Source organism: Athene noctua, chromosome 5 (genome assembly GCF_965140245.1).
Source record: "Athene noctua chromosome 5, bAthNoc1.hap1.1, whole genome shotgun sequence".
Lineage (NCBI taxonomy): Eukaryota > Metazoa > Chordata > Aves > Strigiformes > Strigidae > Athene > Athene noctua.
In genome coordinates this window covers 35,186,861-35,201,702 of record NC_134041.1, presented here as the reverse complement: position 1 = coordinate 35,201,702, position 14,842 = coordinate 35,186,861, and the positions used below count along the sequence as shown (strand labels likewise).

The following is a 14,842-nucleotide window of genomic DNA, read 5'->3' as shown; positions in this document are numbered from 1 at the left end:
CAATGTTAATTCAATCCAGAAATGAATTTTTCTGCCTTCAAAAATACCTTTTTTCAAATTCTACTGCACTCTTACTATTTTTAGGTACTTTCTTTAGAAATACCGTTCTTTAATAAAGATGTCCATTAATAAGGATCCTTGGAAAAGGTGAGAGAGAAAAATAAATGTTTATTAAGTGAAATTGAGGTAACTTTGTTATTTTGCAGAACAACAGTACTTTGAAGTAGAAAAGCGTCTGGCTCAAAGTCAGGAGAGACTTGTTAATGAGACACAAGAATGTCAGACTCTCCGTGAGGAGCTTAAAAAACTTCGTGAGTATAACTGCACATGCTTAAGATAGGACAGGATATTAATTCCTTAGTCCAATGTTGTGCTGCAATGTTTCAAGTTTTAAATAGGAGTTGCAAATCCATCCATCAACTATATTATTTCTGCAAGAGAGATGTTTTGCTTTTCTGTTTAAGTTGGCTTCTTTTTAATGGTGTTTTTGCTATGGAGAAAAAAAACCCCTTCCTTTCTGATTTTTGTAGTAATAGTAGTACAGTGGATTATGTATTGATCTTGACAAAAAAGGCCTCTGCTCTAAGGATTGCATTGCTTTGTCACAGTACTACCTACTACTATGGCAAAATCTTGAATTCTTTTTTCTCTATTTTTTTTAATGTTGTTAAGGGGAATTTTGGCTTCATTGCATTTGGAGAGTGAATTCTGTTATTGTTACAGTGGAGATCCTTCACTGCTGTTTCTTCTTATCCAACAGATGAACAGTTGAAGTCACTGAATGAGAAAAATAAAGAACTTGAAGCTGCTCATGATCGTAATGCAGCCATTCAGGTACTGGAAAAACTGGACGATAAGTTGAAAGACTTTGGTTTACCTATCTCATTGCAGCAAGGAACACAATTAGTTTCAAAACTGGACTGTATCAATTTCGGTACAAATATGTATTGATGTACATACTTACATGGCCGTGTGTACAGGAAAACTATGTATTTGTTTTGAGTAAATGCTGGTGTTTTAGCGAACTGAATTACAGATAAACATTATGTCAGAGCTGATGCTTTTATTTCAGCTAGGATAGATTGTTTTGTTCTAACTGAAACCTGTTGTGAAGGACTTTAATCCAAACCTCAAAAATTGGACAAAGGTGTGAAGGGTTGTGTTTTTTCCCTTACCCTTTCCCACACTCTGGCACAGTTTTCCTTGTGTGACACTCAAAAGTCATGGGGTTGCAGAATGAGTCACTTCAGCTGACAGATCCATTCAGCAGAACACTAATTTTGCAGCAGGAAGTGAGAACATTATTATTAGATTGATTTGTCCACAATGAAAAGATGGATCTGATTGTTTCCCCAGAGGGGCTTACCTGACCCTGGCTAACGTGGTTTGTATTGACACCTTAGAAGGCAGAGGCGGTACTATAGCCTATAAATGATCCAAGACTATTGACTTTTATTTGATTTTTATAGTGATATGTTACATGTGTTCATTCCTTGTAAGCTATTTAACCAAATATTAACTTTTATTTAACCAAATTGTTTCAGTGAAGTCTTAACTATCAAAGCTGTCTTTCAAACAATATTAAAATAAGATGCAGTTTTGAATACTTCCTGTTGCTTGTTTTGGATTTCTGTAAAGGCTTCAGTTTGTTTCATCTGCTCCAACAATTTTCATGCTAATCTTCATATGAATACAGCTGGAACCAGAGGGAGTCCTGTGGCAGTTTGGACCTCTCTGCCAATTGAAAAGCAAAGGCATGAACACTACCTGTTCAGTATTCTAGTCTGGAAAGCTGTGTGATACTTCTCTCACCTTTGCTGTCTAATCTTATGTGATAGTGGCATTTTGCACTTAAGCACAAATGACCAGCTGGACATTAGTATCAAGAGTGATTTATAGGGGAAAAAAACCCCATTAATTGAAATGTGTTTGCTATTAGCCACTAGAAGAGGCACATTAACCTGCATTTGTTTGAATTATATATACCAGCATGATATAAGAAATGGAAGCAGCCATGCTTTCATACTGTGTAGTTTAGACTGATGCAGCTGCCCACCATAAAAGTCTCTCAATTCCAGTGTTCAGTTGGCTAGGGCAACTTGTGGTTTAGCATGCTTCTCTGTGATGATAAGTGTAAATAGTGACTATAAACTGTTACAGAAAGCTGATCATGTTTCTTTATTGTTGTTTTGCAATTTTTTTCAGAGCCATTTAAGTAGAGAAAAAGAAGAACTGGAAGCTGAAAAGAGAGATTTGGTTCGAACAAGTGAAAGACAATCTCAGGAAGTTGAACATTTAAACGGTACAGCCAAGAACATACTAACAAAGTACTTCACATGATTTTGCTAAATAGAAGACATGCTTGAACAATTGAGCTGGTACTGAGTATCCAGTCTGTATAGGCAGCACCAGATAATGGATTAACAGGAAGCAGTATTCAGAGAAGAGAAAACAAGGCAGGAAATTACATGCTAATTACAGAAAAACACAGCAGTTTGATGCTTGGTTTTATAGATAAAAAAAACTACACTATACAGTATCTTACTTAACAGTATACAGTTACATACATTGTATCTTGCTTGTTCTCGTTCTTTACAATTTAGTTAAGCTGAATAATTAAAGCTGTTATACAATTAGGCTTTTTAAAACTGATTTCCCTCCTCCAGAGGATGTTAAACGCTTAAATGAAAAGCTGACAGAAGCAAATACAGAAAAGGTGAAACTTCAATTAAAGCTGGATGAACTTCAAACATCAGATGTTTCCATGAAGGTGAGTAGTACTTATATGCATATTACGTGTTAATGTTCTAATAAGTAGTTGTTTATATGTGATGTAATAATCATTTTGGCATTATTGACTTGGAGCATAGGTCAAGTGTACTCCTGTTATTTATAACAAATTACTTTGTAATAAAAATTGGTGGCTGTGTCTGGAAGTGAGACACATTTATAGAAGGCATGGGGTCATCAAGTTGGGCAAGCATGTCCAAGCCTTATTGGTGGCAGTGGTGGCTGCTCCTATCCACTAGGAAGAAGGACTCTAGTCCACGAGGGTGGGTAGAACAGAGAAAAATAGGTATTTGTGAACCTGCACCAATTCTCTATGGGCAGAATAAACTCTATAAAGAGCTGAAAGAGAGGAAGAAAGGAGAAAAGAGGAGGAAATCTTTGATAAATTAATTTATTTTCTTTAGATATTAATCTAGTTAATGTACCCAGCTAATGTAAACTTTGAGTAAACTAGCTTAAGTTTCAAGAAGTTTTTCTAGTTTGAGACTGGTAAGTTAGTATTACCAATATAATAAGGAACACTGCCTGTCATTTGGTGCTCTTTACCAAATTGCAGTACATTTTTGCTATTCCTACTCTGATCATAGTACTCTGATTAGCTTCTTTATTTTCTGGGGAACCAGTATGATTACACTACACAATTTTCTTTTTAGTATCGTGAGAAAAGATTGGAACAAGAAAAAGAACTACTACAGAATCAAAACACGTGGCTGAACGCTGAGTTGAAAGCCAAAACAGATGAACTTCTACATACTGCCAGGGAGAAAGGCAATGAAATCTTGGAGCTTAAATGTAATCTGGAGAACAAGAAGGAGGAGGTAGCGTAATTGCTGAACGCTTTTGCCATTTCGTGTAAACTATAGCTTTTGATTAACTGTATTTTTTTAATACCAAGTTTTTTAACTGTATTTTTTAAAACTAAGTACTTTAATTACGGTATTTGAGTAAAAAAGGAAGTGTGTTTTGCAATTAATAAGGAGGTATTCTTTCTTTTAACTTTTGATTTTTAAGGAATACATGTAGTTAGCATTACCTAGAGTAGAAAAGTCAAAGACTGTAAGTTAGAAATTTTGGAGTTCCTGATAACAAAGGTATATAATAGTATAATGATATTAAAATGTATGGGAATACAGTTCTTGGTGAGGAGAAGGGGCAGAAGGATCTGACTTGTCACACCACTCTGCAAAGAATGTTGAGATTTTTGTTTTCCTGCAACAAAATACATGGCAGACTCAATGGCCCTATGTTGAAAATACACAGCTTAAGTGAGCTTCTATTTGAGCATCTGAGCAGTTTCTTTAATAACAGTTGTACAGGCTTTCTGTGGCACTTAACTCCTCTGAGGCTTGTGGGTTTATTTGGTTATGCATAATAGAAGCAGTTTGGGGATTCTTGCTTTTTCATTTAGCTGAATGCATGAGAGCAAAGACTGTTAGAAAATGTGACCATTTATGCTCTTTCTAGAACTTTCGGGGGGTTTTTTTACAAGTAAAAAACCAATGTGGTGGGTATTTTCCAAAACAAACTGGACTGGAAAGGCAAATTTATACATGATTATCTCATTTATTCTTTGAACAGGTTTCCAGAATGGAAGAACAGGTAAATGGCTTAAAACAGTCAAATGAAAATCTTCAGAAGCATGTGGAAGACCTTTTGAATAAACTGAAGGAGGTAAGACAACTTGAAGTACATGTGAAACAGCATTACAGTTGCTTCAACAATTAAAAAACAAAATGTGTGAAATAGAAATAGTGGAATGCTCCCTAACCCTCCCTCTTCTTTAATTTATTAGGGAAAAGAACAGCAAGCTAGTATGGAGGAAAGATTCCACAATGAACTGAATGCCCACATAAAATTATCCAATTTGTATAAGGTGAGTTTACTGGTTCTATTATAAGTGTGTATTAATGTTATTTGGTCTGAATCACAGCAATAAATATAATGCAGGCCACTTCTGTTTTTTTTTTTTCCCCCCATAAATTGTGGATGTGGGGAAGACTAACTTTCATTGCAAAACATTGTGAAACATCCAGAACATTTGTTTTCTTTGCTGCTATCTTAAGCAGCATTTGAAATCTTACATTGCTTGGATCATTTTGTAGGTTAAGCAAAAATGAGGTTAAAATAGTAATTTTATGCTCTCTGTTTTGAGGCTTCATGATGTATTAGTGTGTCTGTGTCTTATTGATGTTGTATTAGGAGGTAAGGGTTTGTAAATTATAATTGCGTAAGAGATTTTCCTGAGTGTGGTTGGTAGCAGTTCATTTCAAATAACACTGCGTTAGTGATCTCATTAAGACACAGCTGAATGTCATGTATTGTGTCAAATAAGCACAATCTAAACAAGTAATTTTTGTTTTGTGGCTCAAGGAGTGAAAAATACCCTGTAACATATGAACAAAGGGAGAGTCAGCTATAGAGGACAACTGATTGGTCTGTAGTTTATGCATATTAGATTCACAGGTTAATGAATTCTGTTTCCTGTGTTTTTTCGCGTAGATACCCACATAAACATTCTACCCTGCTTAATTCAGAGTTCTACATTAATACTTTGATTAGCTGTTAACTGATGTCTGTTCAACTGAACAGCAAGTCAGTAGCTAACTTTTCTGGAGCATAATGCATTACATTTGCCTTTTAATACGGTTTTGTTTTGGTTTTGTTGGGGTTTTTCTACTCCTATTCATTCATGCTTTTATTACAGAATCATTGATTTGAAGGGGCTTAAAGGTTTGTCTTCTGCTTAACACAGGGTTTGCTATGTACTTGTAACTGCTGACATATCTGTCTAACCTGATATTAAAAGCATCGAGATTGAGTGCCCTCCCATGGGAGGCTGTTCTGAGTTGTCACCAGTTAGCAAAAGTTGAATCCACTTCATTTCAGTTATCTCTAATGAACTTGCAGAATTGTTAAAGTATTGTACAATCTTGTACTTGTGACATCTCTGACTTGGAAGCAAAGGAACATAAACTGTTTATATAAGATGCTCTAAAAATGCCAAAATTTTCAGAACGATCAAAATTGAGCACTCAAAATTTCTCCAAATTTTCTTTAGTGAAGAGAAGGAACAAAGCCAGCAACAACTATAAAGCAGCTAAAGCGCATACATTTTATTTGGATTTATCATATCAAATCAATGTCTGATACTTTATACTCAGATGGGGAGTTTGCATTGAAGGGGGACTTTATCCAAGTGGAAAGAAAATTGTCCAGTTTAGGTGAATCTTTTAGTATTTTACTCAAAAAAACCCCTGCGTGTCAGTTTGAACTTTCTTATAAAAATATAGTTTCTGTTGCTATGTACTAAAAGGTTAAATAAAATGCTTTTATCTAGAGTGCTGCTGATGACTCGGAGGCAAAGAGCAATGAACTGACAGGAGCAGTAGAAGAGCTGCACAAGCTGCTGAAGGAAGCAGGTGAAGGTAAGCTGTGAGTGAGAAACGGGAAAAGTAACAGGACAGTTGCACTCCTTTGTACCTACTTTGATGCATTGAAAAATAGGTGTTGAGCATTTATGAAAGGAGCTTCATTAGGCTTTTGGGATGGTGGGAACATCAGTCACTTTGTAACAAAAAATATTACCTGGCTAACTGAATTTACTTGAGGTGGGTGAGGGGGAGGGAAATATTTTCAAATATACCTGGAGTTTCACTTTAGATTTTCATGAGAGGAGCTAATTTTGCAAGATACATCTTCGTTTTAGTTGAGCAGTTTAGATTCCTTTTCACTGATAAAAGGACAGTTCACATTTTAGCCCTCTTCTAAGTGAAGGGGATAGGCAGCAGTTCATGTTTCTGTCATGCTGCTGAGTTTTCTATCAGCATGAGTTTCTGCAGATCATATAAAGTAAAATTTAAGGTACATATGCAAATTTTGATCCTTTTAGAAGAAAAAAGCAAAACCAACCACAACACTGCAAACTGCTTGTCTGATTTAATTTTAGCTAATAAAGCAACCCAGGACCATTTGGCTGAGGTGGAAGAATCAAAAGCTGTAATGGAGAAAGAACTGAGAGAAAAGATCAGTAAGCTGGAAAAGGAGCTGGAGAACGCTAATGATTTATTGTCTGCCACAAAGCGTAAAGGTAGGGATAACATTGGGAACTAAAATACATAAAGCTTTCTGTCGTCTTGCATGAAAGTAACACGCTGAATTTCTATAGGAAGTAAGCACATTAATAGTAATTCATCTTTGCTAATTTCCTGTCATGAATTTTAGAAGCTTTTTCATGTGTGTATATTTTTGAAAATCATACTTCCCCCCACCCACCCACTAGAAGATTCGTTTCTATCAAAATGTGTTTTGAAGTTCTTTTGTAGATCAGACTTACCTTTTCAAAGAAAAGGAAGAGGAAACGTTTTCTTAAGGCCAAATCATGCTTTTACTGCTTTTCTGGAGAGGGTAGTGGGGATGATAAACTATTCTTACTTTCCTTTAAAAAAAAAAAAAGGCAATAGAAAACAAACTCCTGTCCTTAAATTTCTATTTAACATTAAATTTTACTTAGTATTCACTGTTGTATCTTTTTTTTGGAGAAAAGAATCATTTGTTTGCTATATATAAGTAATTTCTAAAGGGAAGAGAGAGCAGAGCAGAAAGGAAGAGAGGCAGTCTGATGATGTTAAGCTTTGCTCCAGCTATTTCAATTGCTTACCTTCAGAAAGTATCTAAATTTTAAGAGTCTAATAGCAAAAGCTTTTCAGTATTTCAAATTAAACTGGTCAGAGGTGTTGATAATGTATGACATAGAATATTATATATAATACCAGTCACTTGCACATGTATAAATATGATACAGATTACAGAAAATTCTTAAACCAGTAACTTTAAGGACTTAAAATAGTAACTTAAAATACGGTAGTTATAAAGCACAAAGACGTACAACGATATTCTTTATATTAATAAAGAATATTTACGATGGGGATTATTGCAGCTTTCTAACAGTAATTGGTGGGATTCTGTCCTCAGGAGCCATATTGTCCGAGGAGGAGCTGGCAGCTATGTCTCCCACTGCTGCAGCAGTAGCTAAAGTAGTCAAGCCTGGAATGAAATTAACTGAGGTAAGTGAGAAGAAACTCTTCAATTTCAAGGCCTTTGGAATGCCAACAGAGATACACTAATAATAAAAGGATGCAGATTTCGTTCACTATTTTGGATTTGGTGTAACGCCTGACTGAAGTCAAGGAAATCTTTTCATGCATTTGAGGCAGACTTTAAGAGCTAAGTTATTGGGATTTTTTTTTACCATTCCTTACAGTTTTCCTTCAGTAGATCTAAACATTTGTAAGGTCTTTTAAGTTCTTCTGAAATATGGGGGGTTTTGTGCACATAAACTTATTTTCTATATGCGTTTTTAGGAGGAGCTTTCTTTTTTGTTTATTTACATATTTTTCTAATCTGTACTGCTATGCATTTGGCTTATACTTGCAGAAAAAATTAACATAATGGTAAATATTCTAGGGTTTTTTTACACTTCGGTTTATGCAATTTGTATTTTAATTTTATTTGTTACTGGTCATTTTATTTAGCCATTAAATTACTTTCTTCTGTGCTTGCTGCTTTCTTTTGTGATACTAGTTTTGATATTCCTATTGTCTTAAACTTTCTTAAGATTTGTCCTTTTTACATAGAATTTTTCTACTGCATATATACTTATAGTTGCACAATAAGTTTGCCATTTTTAAATGAAGAGGGATAACTGCTTTGCCATGGTGTGAGTCCTAAAAATACATTGTTTTGAAAGTCCAACTTGTTTCTCTGAATTAACTAGTCTAGAATTGTATAAAACTATACCACCTTAAGGTATGAATTGTAATTACCAGTGTTCTCTTTTAAGAGGTCTATTCAGATGTATCAAAAACAACCAAACAACAAAACCAAACCAAACCAAAAAATCTTCTGTTGCAGCTGTACAATGCATATGTAGAAACTCAGGATCAGTTGCTTTTGGAAAAGCTAGAGAATAAGAGAATCAATAAATATTTGGATGAAATAGTGCAGGAAGTAGAAGCCAAAGCACCAATCTTAAAACGTCAGCGTGAAGAATTTGAGCGTTCCCAAAAAGCTGTTGCTAGTCTGTCTGCAAAGCTTGAACAAGCTATGAAGGTCAGTATAAAATAGAAGAGCGTGAAAAATTATGGAAAAAATTATTTTTAATTCCTTAATCTTAATGGCTGTTAGTAAATGTATAAAATTGATCTTTTAGTCAACTTTTATTGGGGGAAAATATCTGTTGAACTTTCTAGCTTGCAATTTATTGGGCAATATGAAGTGTTTCGCAGAACCAACATTTTTCGGAGTTTTTTATAGTGAAGACTTAAATGTGGTGTCTTACAATCTGATTTTTCTGAGAGTAGAATTCTTCATAGACAAAGATTAGTATTTGTCTGTACAAAGAACTAAAACTGGACTTTGGTGCTCCCTTCCCATTAACTTTTATGTATACACTAGCTAATACAGCGTGAAAGAGCATGGCTTTTGATTCCTACATATGTGGAGTTTAAACTTTGGAGTGTAAATTTAAAGTTGTAAAGCACAGTTTGATTCACAAGACATGTCTATACATGACATTATCTCTCTGGAAAGACGTGTGTCTGAGTTGAATTGATATGTTTCTTAATGTTTATATGCTTGCAGGAAATCCAGCGATTGCAGGAGGATGCTGATAAAGCTAATAAGCATGCCTCTCTGCTTGAAAGAGAAAATCAGAGACTGGAAATCCAAGTAAAAGATCTTTCACAGCAGGTAGAATAAATGTTGCTGTGGTTAAATGTACTATTTGCAATTTATTTATTAATACAGTGCTGTGTTTCTGAAGTTTACTTGAAAGTTGTGTTCAGCCACAGTCATATAGACTTTGGTTGTCATAAGAGCCTTAGTGATGTTAAAAGCTTCTCCTTAGGACAACATGGTATCTTACATTTCTGTTTACAGAACTGGCATAATTTTAGCTGTATAGAAGTGTCGCTGCTTTAGGATAATAGTTGAACATCTGACATGGAAAACTCATTTATTTAACTTATTTGATTGGAATGTCCTGTGTTTGCAGAATTGAACACACATTATCTACTTCTGACCTTGAAGTGGTTTCCTTTTGTCAGACTGTTTTTTTATAACGTAATTATTTTTCAATTATTTATTGATTGTAATCGTTTGTATATTGTAGGAAAAAAATACTTAATTTCCAAGTACTTTATTTCTAATATATTGTTTTTTCAGAGCGAATTTTTGAGTCTGTGCAAGTCTTAGACTAGAATGTTCTCTTTCAGATTCGTGTGCTTTTAATGGAACTTGAAGAAGCTAGAGGCAATCATGTGATTCGTGATGAAGAAGTGAGCTCTGCTGACATCAGTAGCTCTTCTGAAGTGATATCTCAGCATCTAGTCTCTTACAGAAATATTGAAGAACTCCAGCAGCAGAATCAACGTCTCTTGGTGGCTCTTCGGGAGCTGGGAGAGGCGAGAGAAAAAGAGGAGCAAGAAACAACATCATCTAAGTTAGTTATCTGTTCCTTCTAGTAAACTGTTTCTACTAAGTAGTAACACGGATTTATTCAAACACTTTTCCATTTTTTTACTTCTGATTGCTGTTGTGTGCATATGTAAGTGAGCATATGCTCATGAGCAGCTATGTAATTCATAAAGGCAAATTGTTATTAAGCAACATTGTCTTCAGATGTAGATTAAAATGGCTTTATAGCTATATATCTTGTAATAGGTCCTCATCAAAATCCAAAGTGAGAATAATTTTCAGTCTTTTAGTGAATGTGGCTTCACAGAACAAAGTTGTTTCTTGAAAAAGATAGGTAAGTTTTCATTCTTGAAGTAGCTGAAGAAGTTTTGATTCCTTCATAGCAGAAGAAAAAATTGAATATGTGTGTATCTACTTCACTAGCTGTAAAGCCCATAAATAACGTAGTTCTGGATTTAAAGCTTTTAGCCTGATTCTCTGCTCATGCCACTGACTGTTGTTTGAAGTTGTTCACATGGATAGAATTGCCTCTGCTCTGCTTTTCATGGAAGAGGCCTACTTTACTTGTCACAAAATTGCAAGCCCCATCTTCCCATAAGTTTGCTCAAAAATCTTGGTGGTGCTTAACTTCTCAAAGGTGCAATCAACGTGCACTGAAAGACGTGACAAAATGTAAGGGTTGTGTCATCTTGGTATGTCCCGCTGTATATGTTACTGAAAACAACTGTTGTTGTTTTCAGAATTTCTGAGCTTCAGAGTCAGCTTGAGGAAGCTCTCAATGAGCTAGAAAAACTGCGTGAATCACGTCATCATCAGCTGCAGCTTGTTGAGTCTATAGTCCGTCAGCGTGATATGTTCCGCATATTATTGGCACAGACCACAGGAGCTATCATTCCTTTGCAAGGTAACCCTCGCATTTCTGCACCATTGAAAAAGAAGAATCATCATTTGGTATGAGCTTTCAGTAATGGTACTAGTAACTTCTGTTAATCTCATATTCAACTTTTACCCTTACTCACTAGAAAACCCATGAATTTGGATTTAGACGTGATTTTATTTTTTATTTTATTTTTACAGTATATTAACTTGCTACATAATGACTGATGTGTAGTGGTGAGTATGTGTGTTCTGGTACCATGCTGTAGGTATAAAGAATGAGTTGCTCAGCAGAGCCCAAGATCTTCCTAGCAATACAGTACTGGATTTAGTCATATTCCAGTGTGGTTAATGATCTTCTGCTTTGACAAACATTCGTTCAACTGTTTCCTTTAAAATCCCCTTCGTATCTTTTCTTTTTTTTTTTTTTAGCTTCAGGTATATTACCAGAGGAGATTTCTCTTACATCTACTCCAAAGCGCCCAAATTTACCTCAGGCCATGTCAACTCCTGCTCCAGTGTCAATGACTGAGTCAGTGGAGACTGTGGAGGCTAAGGCTGCACTTAAGCAGGTATGTTTTTCAATAAATACAGTAGAAAGCTATCACTGTTTCTTTTTGTAGTCACTTTAATGTCTGTTCTTTGATGTAGTTGCAGGAAGTTTTTGAGAACTATAAAAAAGAAAAGGCAGAGAATGACAAGTTGCTGAATGAACAAAATGAAAAGCTTCAGGAGCAGGTCACAGATTTGAGGTCACAGAATGCAAAGATATCCACACAGCTGGAGTTTGCCTCCAAACGGTAAATCACCTATTTAAATTCACTGCCCTGTGTGTGTGTTCTCTGTCAGTAGAATCATGTTGACTGCTTGGTATCCTTTGCTTAGGAAGAGTTGCAAGTTAAACATTAATATTGTCTATTCTGTTAAAAGAACACAAAGGAAATAGTGAAGGTGGGATCAAGAACATACCTTCTAGTTGAGTGAGCCACACATGTGAAAACTGACATACAAGAACATGAAACATACAGCTGTGTACATACACCTCTTGCAGTTAAATCCAACAATTTAATGTGGCAAACACATACTTTGCTTTGTTGTTCCATGGGAAGTTATGAAATGCTACAGGATAATGTTGAAGGCTATCGTCGAGAAATAACATCCCTGCATGAAAGAACCCAGAAACTCACAGCAACAACTCAGAAGCAAGAGCAGATAATTAACACTATGACTCAAGACCTGAGGGGAGCTAATGAAAAACTGGCAGTGGCAGAGGTTAGTAATACAGTATACTGCTAGATATTCCAAGTTAGCACAAGAGTTTTTCATATTGAAAGCTGTCAGAACTTGAGAGTGTGTCTTTTTGAGTGCATCAGCTGTTAAATTTGTAAAAGTTTGTGTGCATGTTTGTTTGGTACCTGGATTTGTCAAACAGTTGTGTTCTTAATGTTATTGGCTTAATTTGAATGGATTTTAATTTACAATCTAAAGTTAAATGCTTTTTAAAAATATTATCTGATCAGATTTGGGATCAGTAACAAAGTTCTCGGTCTGTTGTCTTTTTAAAGGTGAGAGCAGAAAACTTAAAAAAAGAGAAAGATATCTTGAAGATGTCAGATGTGCGTTTGACTCAGCAACGTGAGTCTTTATTAGTTGAACAAAGAGGACAGAACTTGCTGCTTACTAATTTGCGAACTATACAGGTACATGGTATTGGTTTTATGTCCAAGTTTGGTCTGTCTGTCAGAGTTTTCAGTAAATACCCAGAGAAATCAAATCAAACAGTCATGGGATTGGGTGGATTTTTTTTTTTTGTTACAAATTGACACTGAACATAAAATGCTTGAGCAATTCTTTAAGCAAGTTTTATATTCCTGTCCTAAATTAGGATATTCTGTTATTTACCTGGGCAAAGTCCTGAGAATTTTGAGTTGATGAGAAGGGTTTTCACAATAAAATGAAAACAAAACACATGAAATAAAGTAAAAAGAAAAAAAATCTGTCGTTTTTTATGATAGCAAAATTTACCAAAGCCTGCCTTGGTAGTTTATTTTCCTATTGTTTTAAGGTATATTTAGTTTTCTATTTTTATGTCTTCTGTTAGAAGGTAGATTGACTCTAGAGTATAAATATTTAAGGTTGCATATTTTATCATGTGACTGAATTATGTTTCTGTAGTAGAATTCCTGTGATTTTTTTATTTTTATTTTTTTTTTTTTTAATGCCTGGAATTAGAATGCATGGATAGTAGATTTTCTTCTAGTAAAACTTATTGTATCAATATTACTAAATCTTTCAAAACTAAGTCAAAACACTAGAAGTGCTACTTCGCAAAATTTTCTTTATCTACCTATTATTGCTTGCTCCCTGCAGTAATTATTTTGTGTATGGGAGAAGTGTTGTGACAGTTTTGTTTGAAGTGCTGCAGTAATTTAGAAGAAAATTATTGAAGTGTATTGTAAGCATAGTGCATTGTACTCTTTTTATCAGGGAATACTGGAGAGGTCTGAGACAGAAACAAAGCAGCGACTCAATAATCAGATAGAAAAGCTAGAGCGTGAGATCTCTCAGCTGAAGAAGAAACTAGAAAGTGAGGTGGAACAAAGACATTCCCTTGCCAAAAATCAAGAGGTAAGTAAAACTATAAAGGTGCTAAACATGTTTTATACATGTTTAATAAAGCTACAGTGGCATGACTTACACCATCTTACAGTGTATTGTTTTTCATACATGAAATTTATGAACATGTCTTTGTGCCATTTGTGAATAATTACAAGTTTAAGAACCTTGTGTTTACAGGTTCATATCCTGGATCTTAAGAGGCAACTCGAGACTGAGACAAACCGTCACATTAACACAAAGGAACTTTTAAAGAATGCCCAGAAAGAAACTGCCATGTTAAAACAGCAGCTTAACAATACAGAGGCTCAGCTAGCATCTCAGTCATCACAGAGGGTTCCAGGAAAAGGTAAGAAGTTTTTCTACATTGCATTTCTCTTTATATTAAGCATTGCTGTTTGAAGAATGGTAAAATTCGTAATAACTTACCATTAGGAGGACAGTGCACAAAATAATACATTATAAGCCTCTTCATTATTACAGTCACATATTTGAACGAATGATAACCAGGATGATTTGTTAAAGTAAAATGAATGCCCAAGTAGTCTTTGACAAAGGGTAGAAATAAGCAAAACTTACTAAAAGGTACCTTTTATTTTTATTTGAAGGAACTTAAGTCTATTAGGTTACTTATTTTTAAATAGCCAGCTTTTTTGTCTAAATCAACAATGTTTATTGTAAGCTGCTGTTTTGGTTAGGGCTGACAGTTTTATTTAGGGAAGCTTTGTGAGGGTGATTATTTTTTCCATGTTGTTATCCTAAGAAGACTTCAGTTTTCAACAAAACAGTTGTTTAAAAAACTGAATTAAACCTCATTAATGTTAATGAATATGTTCTAATATTATAGGTCAGCCTAGTACAAATGAAGATGTGGATGATCTTGTAAGTCGACTAAGACAAGCTGATGAACAAGTTAATGACCTGAGAGAAAGACTCAAGACTAGTTCTAGTAATGTGGAACAGTACAGGGCCATGGTTCTTAGTCTAGAGGAATCCCTTAATAAGGAAAAACAAGTAAGTAGTTACCATTGTGTATTAGAACAAAATGACAAAGTGGAAGGGGATTTTTTCTACTACAAGACAGTCT

At 34.9% G+C, this 14,842-nt stretch overlaps 1 protein-coding gene across 3 annotated transcripts in view; it reads left to right on the top strand.

The window, feature by feature from the left end:
* Positions 1-14,842, top strand: part of TPR (translocated promoter region, nuclear basket protein) — a 38,959-nt gene that overhangs the window by 1,599 nt on the left and 22,518 nt on the right. For all 3 annotated transcript variants that reach the window (XM_074907075.1, XM_074907074.1, XM_074907073.1), the window contains exons 2-22: positions 207-311; positions 761-834; positions 2,206-2,302; positions 2,667-2,770; positions 3,444-3,608; positions 4,369-4,461; positions 4,583-4,663; positions 6,128-6,215; positions 6,737-6,877; positions 7,762-7,853; positions 8,701-8,898; positions 9,430-9,537; positions 10,062-10,288; positions 11,004-11,167; positions 11,572-11,711; positions 11,791-11,939; positions 12,249-12,411; positions 12,705-12,839; positions 13,627-13,767; positions 13,936-14,104; positions 14,603-14,769. In XM_074907075.1, coding sequence (XP_074763176.1) covers positions 207-311; positions 761-834; positions 2,206-2,302; positions 2,667-2,770; positions 3,444-3,608; positions 4,369-4,461; positions 4,583-4,663; positions 6,128-6,215; positions 6,737-6,877; positions 7,762-7,853; positions 8,701-8,898; positions 9,430-9,537; positions 10,062-10,288; positions 11,004-11,167; positions 11,572-11,711; positions 11,791-11,939; positions 12,249-12,411; positions 12,705-12,839; positions 13,627-13,767; positions 13,936-14,104; positions 14,603-14,769 — 2,801 coding nt within the window. The remainder of the gene's footprint in view (positions 1-206; positions 312-760; positions 835-2,205; positions 2,303-2,666; positions 2,771-3,443; positions 3,609-4,368; positions 4,462-4,582; positions 4,664-6,127; positions 6,216-6,736; positions 6,878-7,761; positions 7,854-8,700; positions 8,899-9,429; positions 9,538-10,061; positions 10,289-11,003; positions 11,168-11,571; positions 11,712-11,790; positions 11,940-12,248; positions 12,412-12,704; positions 12,840-13,626; positions 13,768-13,935; positions 14,105-14,602; positions 14,770-14,842) is intronic.